General features: G+C 45.5%; 2 protein-coding genes across 2 annotated transcripts in view; both read right to left on the bottom strand.

Moving 5' to 3' along the window:
• Positions 1 to 3,730, bottom strand: part of LOC309551026 (zinc transporter ZIP9-like) — a 96,660-nt gene extending 92,930 nt beyond the window's left edge. Inside the window, exon 1 of the mRNA XM_082251467.1 lies at positions 3,574 to 3,730. Coding sequence (XP_082107593.1) covers positions 3,574 to 3,669 — 96 coding nt within the window. The 5' untranslated portion in view covers positions 3,670 to 3,730. The remainder of the gene's footprint in view (positions 1 to 3,573) is intronic.
• A 2,229-nt stretch (positions 3,731 to 5,959) lies between these two features.
• Positions 5,960 to 21,911, bottom strand: part of LOC309550643 (calpain-8-like) — a gene marked incomplete at its 3' end in the record, with an annotated part of 108,715 nt that continues 92,763 nt past the window's right edge. The window contains exon 20 of the mRNA XM_082250980.1: positions 5,960 to 6,193. Within this exon, the coding sequence (XP_082107106.1) occupies positions 5,960 to 6,193 (234 nt within the window). The remainder of the gene's footprint in view (positions 6,194 to 21,911) is intronic.

Genomic DNA, 21,911 nt, shown 5'->3' with positions numbered 1-21,911 from the left:
GTCTGACACCTAACGAGACGTGGAGGGAAGCGCAATTAAAAATTCTTCATAGGGCATATATCCCCTTTACGTCCACCAAAAACGATCTTCTCACGAGCCTGTGCCCTCACTGCAAAACCAACCGACTGAACCTCCACCACAGGTTCTGGTCTTGTTCTTTCATATCGACTTTCTGGGACCAAGTGCTGTCACTCATTCAACGGGTCACGCTCCTGCAGCTACCCAAGGATCCCCTACTGCTTATCTTTGGATATTGGGACAAGCATCTACAGGTATGGACTAGCCGCCCCCCACCGCACCCACGTAATTGGATCCTCACTTGCCTACTCATAGCTCGCAGAGTTATACTCGCTAATTGGATTACAACTTTGGGCCCATCTGTATCGCAAGTCCACCATGAACTCCTAAGCCATATGACTAAAGATCAGCTCAATACAGACTTCAACCTTCCTTCCTCCGCTGATCGTTTCTCACACAACTGGCCGGACTTTTTAGACTCGCTACCCAAAACTGTCAATTCCGCTGTGTCAACGGACACTTTCTTATATACTGCTCCTGGATAGGGAACTCCTTGCTGTAGCTCAGGTGTCATGTCATCTCTCACATTCATCCCACTCACCTCCTCCCCTTCCCCCCATTCCCCTCCTTTACCTATGATCCACCCCATATTTCCTTCTCTTGTTGTTCATCCCCCCAAGGCATTAGAGCCATTCATGTACCTAAGATCCATCCAACTAGGGTTCTAGTGTGAATTGTATGCTTGATTTTGGATTATTTAACTTGCTGTTACACCCCTCGGGTCAGTTACGAGCCCTTATTTCTGCTTGGCTTCTGACCCTACAAAATGTAAAATGTGTTCATCGTTATTCTCGCATTCTACCTGTATCGTACTTTGTTTTCAATAAAGTTTTATTTAAAAAAAAAAAAAAAGCAGAACTCTGGGAGAATAGATATTCATCATAACTATTGTGAAAAAAAAAAAAAAGGTCACTGCTAATGATAACATGTCCAAGGTCGCCACCCATTCTTGTAAAATCTGCCCTTTGATTCAGCTGGATATACACTCACCGGCCACTTTATTAGGTACACATTGCTAGTCCCGGGTTGGACCCCCTTTTCTCTTCAGAACGGCCTTAATTCTCCATGGCATAGATTCCACAAGGTGTTGTCTTCCTCAGAGAGTTTGGTCCATATTGACATGATAGGATCACGCAATTGCTGCAGATTTGTCGGCTGCACATCCATGATGCCAATCTCCCGTTCCACCACTTCCCAAAAGGTGTTCTATTGGATGAGATGTGGTGAGTGTGGAGGCCATTGGAGTACAGTGACCTCATTGTCATGTTGAAGAAACCAGTGGTGAGATGATTTGATCTTTGTGACATGGTGCATTATCCTGCTGGAAGGAGCCATCAGAAGATGGGTACACTGTACTCATAAAGGGATGGACATGGTCACCAACAATACAAAGGTAGGCCTTGGCATTTAAATGATGCCCAGTTGGTACTAAGGGGCCCAAAGTGTGCCAAGAAAATATCCCCCACACCATTACACCACTACCAGCCTGAACCATGGATACAAGGCAGGATGGATCCATGCTTTCATGTTACATAGTTGGTGAGGTTGAAAAAAGACACCAATCCATCCAGTTCAACCTGTGTGTGTATATAAGTGTTTATATCAATAGTACATTGTATACCTCTGTATATTGTGGTCAATAAAGTGCCCATCTAATAGTTCCAAAAAATGAAATTGATGCTCCTCACTGATGCCACTGCTTGTGGAAGAGAATTCCACATCTCTCCCGCTGACAGTAAAGAACCCTTTACACAGTTTAAGGTTAAATTGCTTTTCTTCTAATTTTAGCGAATAGCCACATGTCCTTTTATATTCCCTTTTGCTGAATTTTTGTTCCTTATGCTAGGATCACCAGTACAGTATTTGTACATTGATATCATATCCCCCCTCAATCTTCTCTTCTCCAGAGAGAATAGGTTCAGTGCTTGTAGTCTTTCCTCATAGCTGATGTCCTCCATTCCCCTAATTATTTTTGTTGCCCTTCTCTGGACTTTCTCCAATTCCAGCACATCCTTTCTGAGGACCGGTGCCCTGAACTGGACAGCATACTCCAGATGTGGCCGGACCAGAGTCTTGTAGAGTGGGGGAATTACCATTTACCACAATTTCTGTCCCTACCATCTGAATGTTACAGCTCAAAATTAAGACTCAACCGCCCAGGCAACAAATTTCCAATCTTTTATTGTCCAATTTTGATAAGCCTCTCAGAATTGTAGCCTCAGTTTCCTGTTCTTAGCTGACAGGAGTGGCACCCGGTGTGGTCTTCTGCTGCTGTAGCCCATCTGCCTCAAGGATCGATGTGTTGTGTGTTCAGAGATGGTATTCTGCATACCTTGGTTGTAATGAGTGTTTGAGTTACTGTTACCTTTCTATCATCTCAAGCCAGTCTGCACATTCTCCTCTGGCATTAACGAGGCATTTTCCTCCACACAACACCCGCTCACTGGAGATTTTCTTTTTTTTGGACCGTTCTCTGTACACCTGGGAGATGGTTGGGTGTGAAAATCCCAGCAGATCAGCATTAATACTCAGACCAGTCTGTCTGGTACCAACAACCATGCCACGTTCAAAGTCACTTTCTTCCCCATTCTGATGCTCGGTTTGAACTTCAGCAAGTCTTCTTCACCACGTCTAGATGCCTGAATGCATTGAGTTGTTGCCATGTGATTGGCTGATTAACAATTTGTGTTACCAAGCAATGAACAGGTGAGGTGTACCTAAAACAGGTGGGCAGTGAGTGCAGATCTCACACTTTACTCCCAGCCTGCTGTGGTTTTCATACATGGACCCCAATTGTGTGGTTTACCGGCTCCGCCTCTCCCCTCCCCCACTCCAAGAACTCCTTCTATTCTGTGATTGGTTCATGGTCCATTTATTTAGAGGACTTGGTCACAGCATGTTGTTCTGGCAATGTACACTTTACCGCAATTCACGAATGTCATCCTGACGCCCCTTGCCAGTGGAGGGGTTCTGCCACCATAGAGGCCCATGGCACCATTCCTGGCAACTTCATTCCGCTTTTCTCACCTGGGCCGGACCTTTCCCATCCCCCACCTGTGTGCGGAGGGGACAGAGGTTCCAGAGACGGCCCGGGGGGGGTCACATCTATGCGGGTGAGGGGGTCTCCTGGCCATCTGTGTATGCGCAAGGTTTCCCACACATGGGAAAAGACTGCCAACATGGATGTCCGACACCCCCCAATGGGCTCTGCCAGGACGGGCCTCGGGGGAGGGGGGACTGAACATTACATACATGACACACGGGGTGAATGGAGTCTATGAGCTCCCTTATCACATCACATTCTACAAGGAGATCAAAGGGCCCCCCAACCCTTCCAGTCACATTCCCCTATGGAGGTCACCCCCTCCCCCATACACAGAGTATTTACTCTGACTGACTGATACAATGTAACCACCATGACCCTGTAACCCCCCCATAGCAACCCTCAGCAATACAATGTAACCAGTATGACACCCCTCCCCCCCGTCTCCTCACCTCGGACAGTCGCACAGCCAGGGGGATGAGTCCCAGGAGGAAGCAGCCCAGGAACATTCCCAGGGAGATGAGGAACACCACAAGCAGCCCGTCCATGGCTGGGAGTGTAGTGGGGGGGAGGAGGCGCTCAGTGCGGGTTCATTTCCCGGGGGGGGGGGGGAGGCCGGACAGCGCTCCGCTCCCTCACACGTCTCCTCCGCTCACCGACCCATCAACTTCTTCTACAGGGCGACAGCACGGGGGGAACAGCGCACCCTGCCGGACGCTTGCGTGAAGTACAGGCAGAGTTGGACTATGAACTGTCATGAAATGTCATCAACGGTCAGAGAGAGGCAGAGAGTCAGATCAGCACTGAGGAGGAACAACTACCTACATACTACTCATCTATATACTACTCATCTACCTACTACTCACCTATTTACTACTCACCTACCTACTACTCACCTACCTTCATACTACTCACCTACATACAGAGATGTATAGTAACTAAGTAGAACTACTTCACTACTGTACTTAAGTACCGAAAGGAGGTATCCGTACTTTCCTAGAGTAGAATTTTTTTCTCCTACTTCCACTTTTACTTCACTACATTTTTTCAATGATTTCAATACTTCTACTCCGATATTTTTTTTTTGTGCTGCATAGTTACTCATTACAATTATAAAAATTACCACTGCCAGAACAGTAGATGGCAGGTTTCATGAAGCTCAAAACGTGTGTATTATCAGCGCATACGAAAATAAATGCTACTGTATGTATAAATAAAAGCTGCATTTAAAATAATAAAAAACAATATGATGTTCAAACTTTTGACTTCTTTCTTTAATAACTACATAACACAGTACTTGTACTTTTACTTTCAGTACTTGAGTAGCAACATTTTTTAAAAAACTACTTGCAATACTTAAGTACAAAAAATGTTGAATACTTTAGTACTTCTACTCAAGTCACTTTTTGATCGAGCACTTCCACTTCTACTCAAGTCACTTTTTGATCGAGCACTTGTACTTTTACTCAAGTATGGGTTTCGAGTACTTTATACAACTCTGCATACATAGTACTCACATACATATACACACTACTCATATACATATACACAATATTCACATACATATACATACTACTCACATACATGAAAAATGTCAGTAGTTTGGGACTTTAAATGAGGTGTGTGGCCCTATGTGACTTATGATTGTGCAGACATATCATAAAAATAAACAAAACAGATCAAGGTAGATCACGTTTTATTTGACTCATAAGATGACGGTAGAAAGGTAGTGGCAATATACATGGAGAACAACATAAAAGGGTATGGATCATACATGAATGCTGTAGTATAAATATCAACATTGGTAAATGGATAATCCCATATGTGCATGCATGTTGTATACCAACATGAATGTAAACAGTACATACAGGTAGTTGTAACAATGCAATAAGATACATGATGGAACAAGAATGGTACAATGAAATTGCTTCATGGAAAGCTCAACGCGTTTCGTGAATAAACACTTCATCAGGAGCGGGTACAATTCGTATATCTAGAGAAAATGATATATATACACATGTATATGTAAAATGATCATGTATGTGGCTAATAAACAGCTCTATAAATCCAACCCTTATAACATTAAAACTCAAAGGTAGATTCCAGGCAGAGTCACAGGATGTGTGGAGGGGCGCGCCACTAGAGGGTGTGCCTGACACAGGAGCTGAGGCAGCAAAGCCTGCACACATAAGTAAATAAAGTAATGGGTCTGTAGAAATTGTGAATCGTCATGTGGGGACCACCAAAATCTCCATCAAATGTCCAAAATAGATTTCTGGAAAAATAATGGCGTAATGGAGTAGTAAGGTAGAAGCTATATAAAGCTGATAACTCATATAATGGTGGGGAGATATGGTGGAATGTCTATACCCGAGAACCAAGCACCCAAGGTATTTAACCATAGAGTAAATGTGAAGGTTGAAGACGAAAAGTATCAGGGTGTTGGAAAGTGCATAAACCACAGAGAAGAAATGAGAGTGACAAAAGTGCAAAAGTAAATGAAAGACAAAAGTAGATAATAGTGAAACAGTAGAGATGTGTCATTCAGAAAAGACTATAACTGGTAAGTGAAACCAGTAACTACCAAGGGGGTCATGTGAGGTGAATGGCCCAATTGGAATAATGAAAGTATGGTGCATAACAGTAAAGGTATCTGTCCACCTAAGACTGAAAAAAGAGAGAAAAAAGGGGATAACAAAGAAAGAAAAAGAAGACATATAACTCTGTGAAAACATGAGCAGGAATGTCTCCCAGCGTCACACTGCTGAAACCACAACAAGGAATTAGCTACCCACCTGCGTATGGCTGGAGTCCAGCCATACGCAGGTGGGTCACCTATCATAAGACTTGACTAATAACTTCCTGCATGGGGTTAGTACCATAAAAGGCCAGGCGCCACTGGACATCACGCTGGAACTCTGCTGCCTCCGCTGGTGGATTTCTGGTCTGGTCGCTCTCCATTAGTTCGGTGACGAGAGCCTCTTTGGATTTATTGCTGAGGATTTTTCCAGAGGCTTCCAGGAGATCCTTCAAGGTGCTGAGCTGGAGGCTGGCGTAGCGATGTTCCTTCTGCTGTAACCAAATTGCTTTCTATCTACACTGCGCCTCATGGGCTGGGCCTTTTGGCTAAAGTCCAGGGCAATTTTTGCTTACCAGTTAGGTCAGGGCCAGATTAACGTAGGGGCTATTGGAGCTGCAGCTCCAGGCCCCTACCTTTATATAGGCCCTGGGTTGGCCATATTCACTGTTACCACTCTTCTGTCACTTGTAAACACAGAAGTCTGGCTTCTATGCTCGCTTCCCCAGGCAGCTCCCTCAGAACCTCCCCACACAGCACGAAGGCCGGACAAGGAGGGACAGTTGCCGATGCATGGATGTGTTTCTGGGCTTCAGAGACAGCATCCCATGTTGAATTAGGCATGCATGGCTGAACCCTTCCTACTCTGGGTGCATGCCAAGGCACGGCCCTTAAGGCCCTTCAAAATCCTCAGCACCAAGCCCATGATGCTCTTAATCCGGCCCTGAGTTAGGTTCAACCAGAAGTGGAAGAGGATGCCATTTTCCTTACCTGGGATTGTTTTTTCTTTGAGAAATGCCATGAATCTTTTATTAAATGTGAGTTGCATTTGTTTTAAATAAAGGATCCATCATAAGGTTTTACACTATGGACTGTCTTCTATTAACTTGCATTGCATCTTTGGAGTGGGTGACATCTTTCCTGAGACTTATGCAGTGGTATTGTTCGTGTTGCTGGTGACTATCAGCCGGGAAGTTTACACAAAGTCCCCAAATGGCTGCTTGGCCTACCTGTTCTCAGGGGGTCCAGGTGCTCTGGTAAGAGTACATCTCATCTGGGTGTTGATGTGGGCCCTTTATAGTTACATAGTTAGTCAGGTTGAAAAAAAGACACAAGTCCATCTGGCTCAACCAATAAAAAAAAAACAGTAATGGAAACCCAACCATACAATCCCATATACACAATCCTATATCACGTACTTGATCCAGAAGAAGGCGAAAAAACCCCAGCAAAGCATGATCCAATTTTCTACAGAAGGGGAAAAAGTTCCTTCCTGATCCCCGAGAGGCAATCTGATATTCCCTGGCTCAACCTTACCTCTTTAACTTTACCCCTTTTTAAATATAGGCACCACATTGGCCCTAAGCCAATCCAGTGGTACTATTCCAGTCTTTAACGAGTCCCTAAAAATTAGAAACAAAGGCTTTGAAATTACAGCACTTATTCTTTTAGGAATGCGTGGGTGGATGCCATCTGGTCCAGGCGCTTTATCCACCTTTGTTCTGTCTAAATATTTCTGGACCATATCACTTTTGAGCCACTGTGGATCATTTGGGGCTGTGTCAATATGTAACGCTCTGGGTTTTAGCTCAAGGATAGATACTGGATTTGCAGCTGCAGAATTCCACTCAGTAGTCTTGTAGAGATCTTGTTAAATCACCTGATCCAACTCTCTTGACTCATCATAGTGGTTCAGCCTGATTCAGTATGCACATATACAAACACTCAGATAATGATGTTGCAGGAGTGATAGTAATTATGCAAGTAGCAGTGAGATGTTACACTGAAGGTATAGGCTCTGAGGAGTGATAGTAGATGATGATAAGCACTCAGATAGTGATGTTACAGGAATGATAGTAGATGATGATAGATAGCAATCACAAGAGCTAGCAATCTAGTATAATCAACAGGTGATAGATAATAGCAAGCAAGATATACAGGTGTTGCTAAGCTTAGTTCGGTAATGCAGGTTGTAACAAATAATAGGTACAAGAGCTAGCGATCTAGGTTTAGAAATGCAGATGGTAGATACTGGAGAGCATGTATCCTAGAGCTAGCAATAGTTCTTATAATGCAGGTATAGATAGCAAGCGTTGTTGATAAGAGGGGGTCCCCTGTGGGGTACTTATCAATAGCCAGTAGTGAGGGAGTGTAGGACAAGGTAGCGAGGCTCCAGTCAATCCAGGTATAGGGTATGTGGCTGGAAGATTCGGCAGCGTCAGGTTAGGCAGGTATCAGGAGTAGGGTTGAGCGAACACCTAGATGTCCGTGTTCGACGGGTTCGGCCGAACTTTAAAAAAAAGTCCGGGTCCGTGTCCCGGACTTTTACCGAACTTTTCCCGGACACCGAACCCCATTGAAGTCAATGGGGACCCGAACTTTAAGGCACTAAAATGGCTCTAAAACACCAAAGGAAAGGGCTAGAGTGCTGCAAATGGCAGCAAAACGTAATTAAGAGCATGGCAAGTGCTCTGCAAACAAATGTGGATAGGGAAATAACTTAAAACAACAAAAAAAAACAGAAAAATAAAACAATGTTCTTCTTCATCTCTGAAGGACGAGGCCCATATGGAGTAGGAGGGAGGTTGAGGTGGTGGTGGATGTGGCGGTGACTAGACATATGCCGGTTTTCGGTAATTCGATATATCGCGGTATTGCATAGCCACGGTATTGTTATTGTGGCATTTTTAAAATACCGAGTTTCTCTGTCAAGTCTGCCTGACTTGTGAATTGATACATTTCAGTGAGCTGGATGACTCATTCACTCACTCAGCTAACACCTTTCAGCATTAAGTCTCCTAACTATAAACAAAAATGATTACATTTGTATCTTTTCCTTCCCTCTGCCAGGGAGAAAGGAAGTTTAACCTCTTAAAGACTGGATCTTTTTCTGACACTTGCTGTTTGCAAGTTAAAATCAGTTTTTTTTTTGCTAGAAAAGTACTTAGAACCCCCAAACATTTTATATATTTTTTTAGCAGAGACCCTACAGAATAAAATGGCGATTGTTGTAATATTTTATGTCACACTGTATTTGCGCAGCAGTCTTTCAAACGCAATGATTAGACTTTAATGAATAAAAAAAAAAAAAAAAACGTAACAGTAAAGTTATCCCAATTTTTTTTTTTTTTGTTACACAGAGAATCGTGAGAGAATCGTGATCTTTATTCCAAGCTAAAAAATCGTGATTCTCATTTTGGCCAGAATCGTGCAGCTCTAATAAATATATATATACACACACACACGCCTAGCAGCCCACATTACATTATTATATAGCCATCAAGCAGTGTCTGGCCTACCTGGTGATGACTGGTCCTGGCGCTCTGATCCGATGGCCTGGTCTTTAAAGGGGCAAATCCTTGCGATCCAGAAGTGGTTAAACCTGCAGGAGGACCGGTGTTTTTATCTATTAATGACTTTACTATTGCTTTAGGCCTGGTTCACATGTATGCGGGTTGGTGGTTCACATGTATGCGGGTTGGCGGTTCACATGTATGCGGGTTGGCGGCCCACATTTGCACAGGCATAGCAGCCCATTGATTTGAACGGGCTGCTATGCCCTCATTTTCCGCAGAAAAAAGGTGCATGCAGCATTTTTTTTAAATTCAGTGGCCTTGAAATCCATCCTGCTTTTGCACCATGCGACTAACCTGCAGTTCCTGCTCTGGCAAGCTTTCTGCATTTTTTGTATACGTGGGCACGGCATTTAAAAATAAACAGTTTGCGTGTGCAGCAACGGCAGGTAAGTCGCATGGTGCAAAAGAAGGATGGATTTCATGGCCACTGCATTTTTTTAAATTCTGCATGCACCTTTTTTCAGCTGAAAACGCAGGCATAGCAGCTCAAGCCCATTCACATCAATGGGCTGCTATGCCTGTGCAAATGTGGGCCCCCAACCCGCATACATGTGAACCAGGCCTAAAGCAATAGTAAAGTCATTAATAGATAAAAACACCGGTCCTCCTGCAGGTTTAACCAATTAATGACTTTACTATTGCTTTAGGCCTGGTTCACATGTATGCGGGTTGGGGGCCCACATTTGCACAGGCATAGCAGCCCATTGATGTGAATGGGCTTGAGCTGCTATGCCTGCGTTTTCAGCTGAAAAAAGGTGCATGCAGAATTTAAAAAAATGCAGTGGCCATGAAATCCATCCTTCTTTTGCACCATGCGACTTACCTGCCGTTGCTGCACACGCAAACTGTTTATTTTTAAATGCCGTGCCCACGTATACAAAAAATGCAGAAAGCTTGCCAGAGCAGGAACTGCAGGTTAGTCGCATGGTGCAAAAGCAGGATGGATTTCAAGGCCACTGAATTTTAAAAAAATGCTGCATGCACCTTTTTTCTGCGGAAAATGAGGGCATAGCAGCCCATTCAAATCAATGGGCTGCTATGCCTGTGCAAATGTGAACCACCAACCCGCATACATGTGAACCAGGCCTAAAGCAATAGTAAAGTAATTTATAAACAACACCTCCTTCAGGTTTAACCACTTCTTGACCACAAGGATTTGCCCTCTTAATGACCAGGCCATCGGATCGGAGCCGAGCGCCAGAACCAGTTATCACCAGTTAGGCCAGACACTGCTTGATGACCTATTTTAGGCCTGGTTCACAGAGTCTGTACTGACTGACTATATAATAATGTGCATAAGTGAACCAAAGCCCCTAAATTCAGCAATGAAATTGAAGTGAGGTGGAAATTTAATAATTTAAATTTAATAATAGAATACCGTGATAATACCGTATACCGTGGCAAAACCTTAATCAATTAATCGCAGCATGAAAATCTGATACCGTCACAAGCCTAGCGGTGACATAGGCGTGCGCACAGGGTGTGCTGGGTGTGCCTGGGCACACCCTAATCACCTAGGGCACATAGCATTGCCAGTGAGGAGATGGGAAAGATCTCCCTGGGACCTGCTCTGCTCTATTTCTCCTTGCCTACAGGTACATGGCCCCGATACATTACTCTCCCTGCTGGCAAACACATGCATGTGTATTTCAACTTTGGGGTGCACACCTTAATGCAATAGGCTGCGCACACCTATGGGCGGTGTAGGTGGAAGCGGCGGTGGAGGAGGACCAGGGCCGGATTAACAGCATCATGGGCTTGGTGCTGAGGATTTTGAAGGGCCTTAAGGGCCGTGCCTTGCCATGCACCCAGAGGAGGAAGGGTGCAGCCATGCATGCCTAATTCAACATGGGATGCTGTCTCTGAAGCCCATAAACACATCCATGCATCGCCAACTGTCCCTCCTTGTCCGGCCTTCACGCTGTGTGGGGAGGTTCTGAGGGTGCTGCCTGGGGAAGCGAGCATAGAAGCCAGACTTCTGTGTTTACAAGTGACAGAAGAGCGGTAACAGTGAATATGGCCAACCCGGGGCCTATATAAAAGGTAGGGGCCTGGAGCTGCAGCTCCAATAGCCCCTACATTAATCTGGCCCTGAGGAGGAGGACGAGGTAGCCAACACTGCTTCTTTTCAAAAATTTTAAATGAGGGTACACCCCAAAAGAGTGAGAAAGAGCAAAAATGGAACAATGGGTGGGTAAGGTCGGTATCCATTGCTATTCTGCATAAGGTACGGAAAAGTCCCGTGGGATCCATGCCTGGTTCATTTTAATGAACGTGAGCTTGTCCACATTGTCTCTGGACAGGCGGCTGCGCTTGTCTGTTATAACGCCCCCAGCCGTGCTAAATACCCGTTCAGATAATACACTGGCTGCAGGGCACGCCAGCACCTCCAAGGCGTAAAGGGCAAGCTCAAGCCATGTGCCCAATTTGGAGACCCAGAAGTTGAAGGGGGCAGACCCGTCATTCACTACATGTAGGCGTGTGCACACATACTGCTCCACCATGTTGGTAAAATGCTGCCTCCTGCTAAGACGTTCCATCTGAGCTGCTGGTGCTGCTGTTTGTTGTGGCGTGCTGACAAAGCTTTTCCACATTTCGGCCATGCTAACCCTGCCTTCTGAGGTGCTGGCGGTGCCCTGGTTGCGTTGGCGACCTCCTCCTCCTCCTCCTCTGCCTTGTGCTTCCACTGTGGCCCCGCTGTCAGATGGGAATGCCAGCAGCATGGCGTCTACCAGCGTGCGCTTGTACTCGCGCATCTTGCGATCGCGCTCCAGTGAGTGAATTAAGGACGGTACGTTGTCCTTGTAACGGGGATCCAGCAGCGTGGCCACCCAGTAATCAGCACAAGTTAGAATGTGGGCAACTCGGCGGTCGTTGTGGAGACACTGCAGCATGTAATCGCTCATGTGTGCCAGGCTGCCCAGAGGCAACGAAAGGCTGTCCTCTGTGGGAGGTGTATCGTCCGTGTCCTCTGTATCCCCCCAGCCACGCACCAGTGATGGCCATGAGCTGGCCTGGGTGCCACCCTGCTGTGAACATGGTTCCATCTCCTCCTCCAGCTCCTCCTCCTCCTCATCCTCCTCATCCTCCAGAACTGTGCCCCTGCTGGACAATTGCGTCCCTGGCGTTTGCGTGTGCAGGAACCCACCCTCGGAGCCCCTTGCGAATGACTGCCCTGAAAGCCTTGGAAATGTTACCTCTTCATCCTCCTCCTCCTCCTCATCCTGTGCCACATCCTCTTCCATCATCGCCCGAATTGTTTTTTCAAGGAGGCATGGAAGTGGGATAGTTAAGCTGAGAACGGCGTCATTGCCACTGGCCATGTTGGTGGAGTACTCAAAACAGCGCAACAAGGCACACAGGTCTCGCATGGAGGCCCAGTTAAATTAAATAGCGGAATAGAAAATATGATCCAAAAAAAGTGTATGTATATCACACGTACACAACCACACTGGGCCCCAATTACTATTGTTTGTACCCCTAAAAGGCTAGATGAGGAGTAGGGGGAGTATGGAACAGGCAGCACCCTCAAACCTTCAGAAGTATGAGATGAACCCCAACAACTTGGAAAGGTGGATCTCTCTCACACGTACCGACACAGACTATCCCGCAATTCAATTGATCCTCAAAGGTTTTTATTGAATAGCGGAATAGGAAATATGATCAAAAAAAGTGTATGTATCTCGCACGTACACAACCACACTAGGCCCCAATTACTATTGTTTGTACCCCTAAAAGGCTAGATGAGGAGTAGGGGGGGTATGGAACAGGCAGCACCCTCAAACCTTCAGAAGTATGAGATGAACCCCAACAACTTGGAAAGGTGGATCTCTCTCACACGTACCGACACAGACTATCCCCCAATTTAACTGATCCCCAAAGGTTTTTGATTAAATAGCGGAATAGAAAATATGATCCAAAAAAAGTGTATGTATATCACACGTACACAACCACACTAGGCCCCAATTACTATTGTTTGTACCCCTAAAAGGCTAGGAGTAGGGGGAGTATGGAACAGGCAGCACCCTCAAACCTTCAGAAGTATGAGATGAACCTCAACAACTTGGAAAGGTGGATCTCTCTCACACGTACCAACACAGACTATCCCCCAATTTAACTGATCCCCAAAGGTTTTTGATTAAATAGCGGAATAGAAAATATGATCCCAAAAAAGTGTATGTATATCACACGTACACAACCACACTAGGCCCCAATTACTATTGTTTGTACCCCTAAAAGGCTAGGAGTAGGGGGAGTATGGAACAGGCAGCACCCTCAAACCTTCAGAAGTATGAGATGAACCCCAACAACTTGGAAAGGTGGATCTCTCTCACACGTACCAACACAGACTATCCCCCAATTTAACTGATCCCCAGAGGTTTTTGATTAAATAGCGGAATAGAAAATATGATCCCAAAAAAGTGTATGTATATCACACGTACACAACCACACTAGGCCCCAATTACTATTGTTTGTACCCCTAAAAGGCTAGGAGTAGGGGGAGTATGGAACAGGCAGCACCCTCAAACCTTCAGAAGTATGAGATGAACCTCAACAACTTGGAAAGGTGGATCTCTCTCACACGTACCAACACAGACTATCCCCCAATTTAACTGATCCCCAAAGGTTTTTGATTAAATAGCGGAATAGAAAATATGATCCCAAAAAAGTGTATGTATATCACACGTACACAACCACACTAGGCCCCAATTACTATTGTTTGTACCCCTAAAAGGCTAGGAGTAGGGGGAGTATGGAACAGGCAGCACCCTCAAACCTTCAGAAGTATGAGATGAACCCCAACAACTTGGAAAGGTGGATCTCTCTCACACGTACCAACACAGACTATCCCCCAATTTAACTGATCCCCAAAGGTTTTTGATTAAATAGCGGAATAGAAAATATGATCCCAAAAAAGTGTATGTATATCACACGTACACAACCACACTAGGCCCCAATTACTATTGTTTGTACCCCTAAAAGGCTAGGAGTAGGGGGAGTATGGAACAGGCAGCACCCTCAAACCTTCAGAAGTATGAGATGAACCCCAACAACTTGGAAAGGTGGATCTCTCTCACACGTACCAACACAGACTATCCCCCAATTTAACTGATCCCCAGAGGTTTTTGATTAAATAGCGGAATAGAAAATATGATCCCAAAAAAGTGTATGTATATCACACGTACACAACCACACTAGGCCCCAATTACTATTGTTTGTACCCCTAAAAGGCTAGGAGTAGGGGGAGTATGGAACAGGCAGCACCCTCAAACCTTCAGAAGTATGAGATGAACCTCAACAACTTGGAAAGGTGGATCTCTCTCACACGTACCAACACAGACTATCCCCCAATTTAACTGATCCCCAAAGGTTTTTGATTAAATAGCGGAATAGAAAATATCATCCCAAAAAAGTGTATGTATATCACACGTACACAACCACACTAGGCCCCAATTACTATTGTTTGTACCCCTAAAAGGCTAGGAGTAGGGGGAGTATGGAACAGGCAGCACCCTCAAACCTTCAGAAGTATGAGATGAACCCCAACAACTTGGAAAGGTGGATCTCTCTCACACGTACCAACACAGACTATCCCCCAATTTAACTGATCCCCAGAGGTTTTTGATTAAATAGCGGAATAGAAAATATGATCCCAAAAAAGTGTATGTATATCACACGTACACAACCACACTAGGCCCCAATTACTATTGTTTGTACCCCTAAAAGGCTAGGAGTAGGGGGAGTATGGAACAGGCAGCACCCTCAAACCTTCAGAAGTATGAGATGAACCTCAACAACTTGGAAAGGTGGATCTCTCTCACACGTACCAACACAGACTATCCCCCAATTTAACTGATCCCCAAAGGTTTTTGATTAAATAGCGGAATAGAAAATATGATCCCAAAAAAGTGTATGTATATCACACGTACACAACCACACTAGGCCCCAATTACTATTGTTTGTACCCCTAAAAGGCTAGGAGTAGGGGGAGTATGGAACAGGCAGCACCCTCAAACCTTCAGAAGTATGAGATGAACCCCAACAACTTGGAAAGGTGGATCTCTCTCACACGTACCAACACAGACTATCCCCCAATTTAACTGATCCCCAAAGGTTTTTGATTAAATAGCGGAATAGAAAATATGATCCCAAAAAAGTGTATGTATATCACACGTACACAACCACACTAGGCCCCAATTACTATTGTTTGTACCCCTAAAAGGCTAGATGAGGAGTAGGGGGAGTATGGAACAGGCAGCACCCTCAAACCTTCAGTATGAGATTGTGTTCACTGTACCCCACAAAGATTGAGTTCACTGCACCCCACAATGATTGTGTTCACTGCACCCCACAAAGATTGTGTTCACTGCACCTCACAAAGATTGTGTTCACTGTACCCCCCAAAGATTGTGTTCACTGCACCCCACAAAGATTCTGTTCACTGTACCCCACAAAGATTGTGTTCACTGCACCCCAAAAAGATTGTGTTCACTGCACCCCAAAAAGGATGTTGTTCACTGCACCCCAAAAAGGATGTTGTTCACTCCACCCCAAAAAGATTGTGTTCACTGCACCCCACAAAGATTGTGTTCACTGCACCCCAAAAAGATTGTGTTCACTGCACCCCAAAAATGATTTTGTTCACTGCACCCCAAAAAGGATTTTGTTCACTGCACCCCAAAAAGGATGTTGTTCACTCCACCCCAAAAAGATTGTGTTCACTGCACCCCAAAAAGATTGTGTTCACTGCACCCCACAAAGGATTTTGTTCACTGCACCCCAAAAAGATTGTGTTCACTGCACCCCAAAAAGGATGTTGTTCACTGCACCCCAAAAAGGATTTTGTTCACTGCACCCCAAAAAGATTGTGTTCACTGCACCCCACAAAGGATTTTGTTCACTGCACCCCACAAAGATTGTGTTCACTGCACACCAAAAAGGATTGTGTTCACTGCACCCCAAAAAGATTTTGTTCACTGCACCCCAAAAAGATTGTGTTCACTGCAGCCCAAAAAGATTGTGTTCACTGCAGCCCAAAAAGATTGTGTTCACTGCAGCCCAAAAAGATTGTGTTCACTGCAGCCCAAAAAGATTGTGTTCACTGCAGCTCACACACAGAAAAATGGATGTGGATCACTGACACCTGCCTATCTCCAATCCCACACCACACAGCAATATCGATTGTAGTTTGTAGAACACAGTTTCCCTAAAATTCAGCAGACTCTGTCCCTAACAGGATTGAGAAGAGATCGTAGATCAGGATTGAGTGCAGACCCCACCCCCCACACAGCAATATCGATTGTAGTTTGTAGAAGACACTGACCCTATATAATTCAGCAGACTCTATCCCTAAAATGCCTACAACTCGCCCTGCCTAAACACTCCGACCTGTCCCTCAATTCTATCCGGACACAAATGGTTTTTTCCTGCCTATCTTTCCCTAATCAGCAGCCAGCACGTTGATGTGTGCTCTGTCCCTGAATCTAAGCAGCATAATGACGCCGCTGCGGCTGCCTCGAACTTATAAAGACTTGGTCACATGCTTCAGACGGCCAATCACAGCTACTGAGACATTTGCAGGCATGGCTGGGATGGCTTAAGGCACACCAGTTAAACGATTGTTGATTGGCTGTTGAAAGCCCGCCATGAAAAGAGCGCCAAAGCATGCAAAACCCGGAAATAAAACGACCGAACACGGATTTTTACCCGAACATACAGTAAAGTGTCCGTGTCCGTGTTCGGGTACAAAAAATCCAATTATTCGGTACGAACACGAATAATACAGTCCGTGTTCGCTCAACACTAATCAGGAGCGGTTGCACGAACAATGTGTGAGTGCAGACCGTCAGTTGAAATAGCCGCTCAGTGCGGCGCCTGATGATGACGTCAGCACTGTTAAAGGAATACACACCTTATATGCGTTCCACCTACCTGAGTGGTGGAACGCAACCCGGAAGTGAGATGATAGAAAGGCACTGAGAGTGCCAGGATCTTACACAATACCGTCCTCATTATGGTCATGAGCCCCCCCATGCTCCTTTGTATACACAGAGCTGAAGAAAGTATTTAATACATTTGCCTTCTCTTTGTCCCCAGTCACCCACTCCTGATTGTTTTGTAAAGGGCCTACATGCTCAGACCTGACCTTTTTACTATTAATATATTTGAAGAATTTTTGGGGGTTTGTCCTACTATCTTTTGCAATCCGTTGTTCATTTTGAATTTTTGCGTCCTTGATTTCCTTTTTACATATTCTGTTATATTTTTGTAACAGTTGAACAATGATAGTGTTCCTTCATTTTTATATTTTTTAAAAGCTCTTTTCTTTTTATTTACTGTATATATTTTTTTAACTTTGGCCGTGAGCCACATAGGTTTTATTTTTAGCCTTTTAAACTTATTACCCATGGGAATATACTTTGCAGCGAATTTGCATAAAGTCTTTTTGAAAACTTCCCATTTCTGTTCTGTGCTCATCGATGCCAATATTCCCCCCAGTCTAAATCCTGGAGAGCAGCCCTCATCCTTGGAATATTTTCTCTCTTAAAGTTAAGTGTTTTTGTATTTCCTGTATGTGTTTTTTGCTTACAGCTAACATTAAATGAAATCATATTATGGTCACTGCTACCCAGATGTTCTTTTATATGAACATTATTAATAAGCTCTGCATGGTTTGAGATTACCAGGTCCAACAGAGCATCATTTCTAGTGGGGGCCTCAATAAACTGCACCATAAAAATAGTCTTGTAATAGGTTTATAAATGTTTGCCCTTTTAACCAGTGGTGGGATTTAAAAATGTTAGTAACCAGTTCTGACTTTACCAGCACATTGACCAGCGTGCCCCCTTTTAATGCAGAATGACCAGCATGCCCCCTTTCAATGCACAGTGACCAGCATGCCCCCCTTTCAATGCACAGTGACCAGCGTGCCCCCCTTTCAATACAGAGTGCCACAGCATTGCCCTCAATCATTGCAGAGTGCCACAGCATTGCCCCCAATGATTGCAGAGTGCCCACAGCATTGCCCCCAATGATTGCAGAGTGCCCACAGCATTGCCCCCAATGATCATTGCAGAGTGCCAAAGCATTGCCCCCAATGATCATTGCAGAGTGCCACAGCATTGCCCCCAATGATCATTGCAGAGTGCCCACAGCATTGCCTCCAATGATTGCAGAGTGCCCACAGCATTGCCCCCAATGATTGCAGAGTGCCCACAGCATTGCCCCCAATAAATGCAGAGTGCCCACAGCATTGCCCCCAATGATTGCAGACTGCCTACAGCATTGCCCCCAATGATCATTGCAGAGTGCCATAGCATTGCCCCCAATGATCATTGCAGAGTGCCACAGCATTGCCCCCAATGATCATTGCAGAGTGCCACAGCATTGCCCCCAATGATTGCAGAGTGCCCACAGCATTGCCCCCAATAAATGCAGAGTGCCCACAGCATTGCCCCCAATAATTGCAGAGTGCCCACAGCATTGCCCCCAATGATTGCAGAGTGCCCACAGCATTGCCCCCAATAATTGCAGAGTGCCACAGCATTGCCCCCAATAAATGCAGAGCGCCACAGCATTCCCCCCAATGATTGCAGAGCGCCACAGCATTGCCCCCAATGATTGCAGAGTGCCACAGCATTGCCCCCAATAATTGCAGAGCGCCACAGCATTGCCCCCAATGATTGTAGAGCGCCCACAGCATTGCCCCCAATAATTGCAGAGTGCCACAGCATTGCCCCCAATAATTGCAGAGTGCCACAGCATTGCCCCCAATAATTGCAGAGCGCCACAGCATTGCCCCCAATAATTGCAGAGTGCCCACAGCATTGCCCCCAATAATTGCAGAGTGCCCACAGCATTGCCCCCAATAATTGCAGAGTGCCACAGCATTGCCCCCAATGATTGCAGAGTGCCACAGCATTGCCCCCAATGATTGCAGAGTGCCACATCATTGCCCCAATGATTGCAGAGTGCCACAGCATTGCCCCAATGATTGCAGAGTGCCACAGCATTGCCCCCAATGATTGCAGAGTGCCACAGCATTGCCCCCAATAATTGCAGAGTGCCACAGAATTGTCCCCAATAATTGCAGAGCGCCACAGCATTGCCCCCAATAATTGCAGAGCGCAACAGCATTGCCCCCAATAATTGCAGAGCGCCACAGCATTGCCCCCAATAATTGCAGAGTGTCAGCGATCCCCCCCGCGAGACCCATGCACTTACCTCACGGACGGTCACGCAGCTTCTCTTCAGTCCCAGCTCCCCGCGTCTCCGAGTCCTCAGTCCTCCCGCCTCCTCGTCCAATGGCACAGGGTTTGCCTTTCAGCCAATCAGGAAGCGGGAGGACCCGCTCCCTGATTGGCCAGGAGGAGGATCCGTGTGACAATAGCGAATTTTCATTCGCTATTGTCACAGAATGGGCAGGTCGGGGCGCACTGCTCTGCTCCCCGGCCGCCATGTCTGCGGCTGCGCGGTCCGAGCGCGGGACATTCCCAATTGTACTGCGCGTCCTTAGATGCGCAGAGGGATCAGCCGGTTCTGGGAACTTGCAGAAAGTTAGTAACCGGTTCTATGGAACCGGTGCGAACCGGCTGAATCCCACCATTGCCTTTAACTGTTCCAGCAGTGCCTATACTCCAGTCAATGTCTGGGTAGTTAAAATCCCCCATTATTAACACTGTCCCAGCCCTTGCAGCCCTTTCTATCTGTGCCAGGAGCTGAGTCTCCACCTCATTAATACTGGGAGGTCTATAACAAACTACAATGATAGTCTTTGTATTATGCACACCCATGTACATGTCAACCCATACTGCTTCAGACTCATCACACTCTCCATCAACTGGGTCCTCTTTCTCACTTTGAGATCATTTCTCACATACAGACAGACACCACCATCCCTCCGTTTTACCCTGTCTTTCCGAAAGAGAATATTAATAGCCCAGTCATGTGAAGAATGAAGCCAAGATTCAGCAATAACAACTAAATCATAGTTCTCCTCGTTGCACCAGAGCTTCCAACTCACCTATTTTGCTTGGCAGACTTCTGGCATTGGTGAACAAACACTTTAATTCATTGTCACATTTTGTCACATTTTGCACACTTATTTTGCATATTTTTAATTTTGGTACAAATAGTACCATTTCCAATGGTTGTTTGTAACATGGTAACCTTTTTATCCTCTGCCATAACTCTCCCCCCATCTTTCACCATTCCACCCACCAATAGGGGCTGACCCCTGTCTGACCTGTCTGCCCCATTATAATCTAATTCACCCTCCCCCCTCAATCCTTGTTTAAAAACTCCTCCAGCCTTCCCATGAACCTCTCCCCTAGCACAAAAGACCCCCTTCCATTTAGGTGCAAACCATTTTTAGCATATAGGTTGCACCCCGATGAAAAGTGAGCCCAGTGCTCTAAAAACCCAAATCCCTCCTTCTTACACCAGGTCTTTAGCCATGCATTGAGCTTTCGAATCTCCCCTGTCAATATTTCAGAGAATATTACCTTGGAGGTCCTTCCCTTCAATTTGCAGCCTAGTTCATTAAATTGGTTCTTAAGGAGCCTCCACCTTCCATATATTCTGTCATTGGTTGCAATGTGGACCAAGACAGCTGGGTCATGCCCAGCCCCTCCCAGTAATTTATCAACCTGATCCACCACATGCCGAACCCTGGCACCAGGGAGACAGCAAACCATTCGGTTGAGGTTAACCTGGCGACAAATTATTCTATTAGTCCCTCTGATTATAGAATCCCCAATTACCACCAACTGTCTAGGGCTACCTACAGTCCCCTCACCACCTCTACTAGACGGACTGCTCTCCTGGCTGTTAGGGATAGCAGTGACATCTAGGGCTGCGACCTCCGAGATTGCCACCAACATGGCAAATCTTTTAGGGTGCTCAAACCCTGGGCTGGCCTTCCTTTTCCCTTATTTCCCTTTTTCCTTAACCCATCTTCCTACCTGATAAACCTGACTTACCCCTCCACCCTCCCCATTAACCCCACTAGCCACCTGATCAGCGAGCAAAGGGCCCCTTTCAAGAATGTTAGTTCTGCCCAGTGTTGCAATTTTCTCCTCCACATCTCTAATGTGAGCTTCCAGAAGGGCAAGCCGCTCACATCTATCCCAGCTGTATCCATCCTGGAGCGGTTGCTCCGTTATTGTATACATGCAGCACACTGTGCACTGCACCATACCTTAAATCTTGCCAGCAAACATTTTCCCGGTTACAATAATAATACAGTATAGAATATGTCAGATGTTACTTACTGGTCAGAAGACTCCTGTTCAAATCTCCTGTTTTAAACTCTGTTTTTTTTAACTCCCCGCTTAGTCAAGGTCTACTAGGTCAGAGATCCAGCAAGCAAAAAGGTGGCAAGCTCAAAAAAGAGCAAGCCCAGAAAGGAGTCCTGCAGAAATTTAAATTGCACCTGAAGCACCTGTGACCAATTAACCACTCCCCTTAATTAGTAGTCTGAAGGGAAAAAAAAGGCTATTTAAAAAGAGAAAGAAAAAGGAGGAACCCCCCCCCCCCCCAAAAAAAAAAAAAACTGCAAGGAAAGAGCCCCTTAAAATGCAAGCAACAGTTACCTTTATGGTGGAGGGAAGGATTTTCTCCCATCTTTGCTTGGCTT

Source organism: Pelophylax lessonae (assembly GCF_965119305.1).
Source record: "Pelophylax lessonae genome assembly, chromosome: 3".
In the NCBI taxonomy this organism is placed as follows: domain Eukaryota; kingdom Metazoa; phylum Chordata; class Amphibia; order Anura; family Ranidae; genus Pelophylax; species Pelophylax lessonae.
The sequence above is the reverse complement of the archived record's forward strand: the minus strand, read 5'-3'. Positions and strand labels throughout refer to the sequence as shown.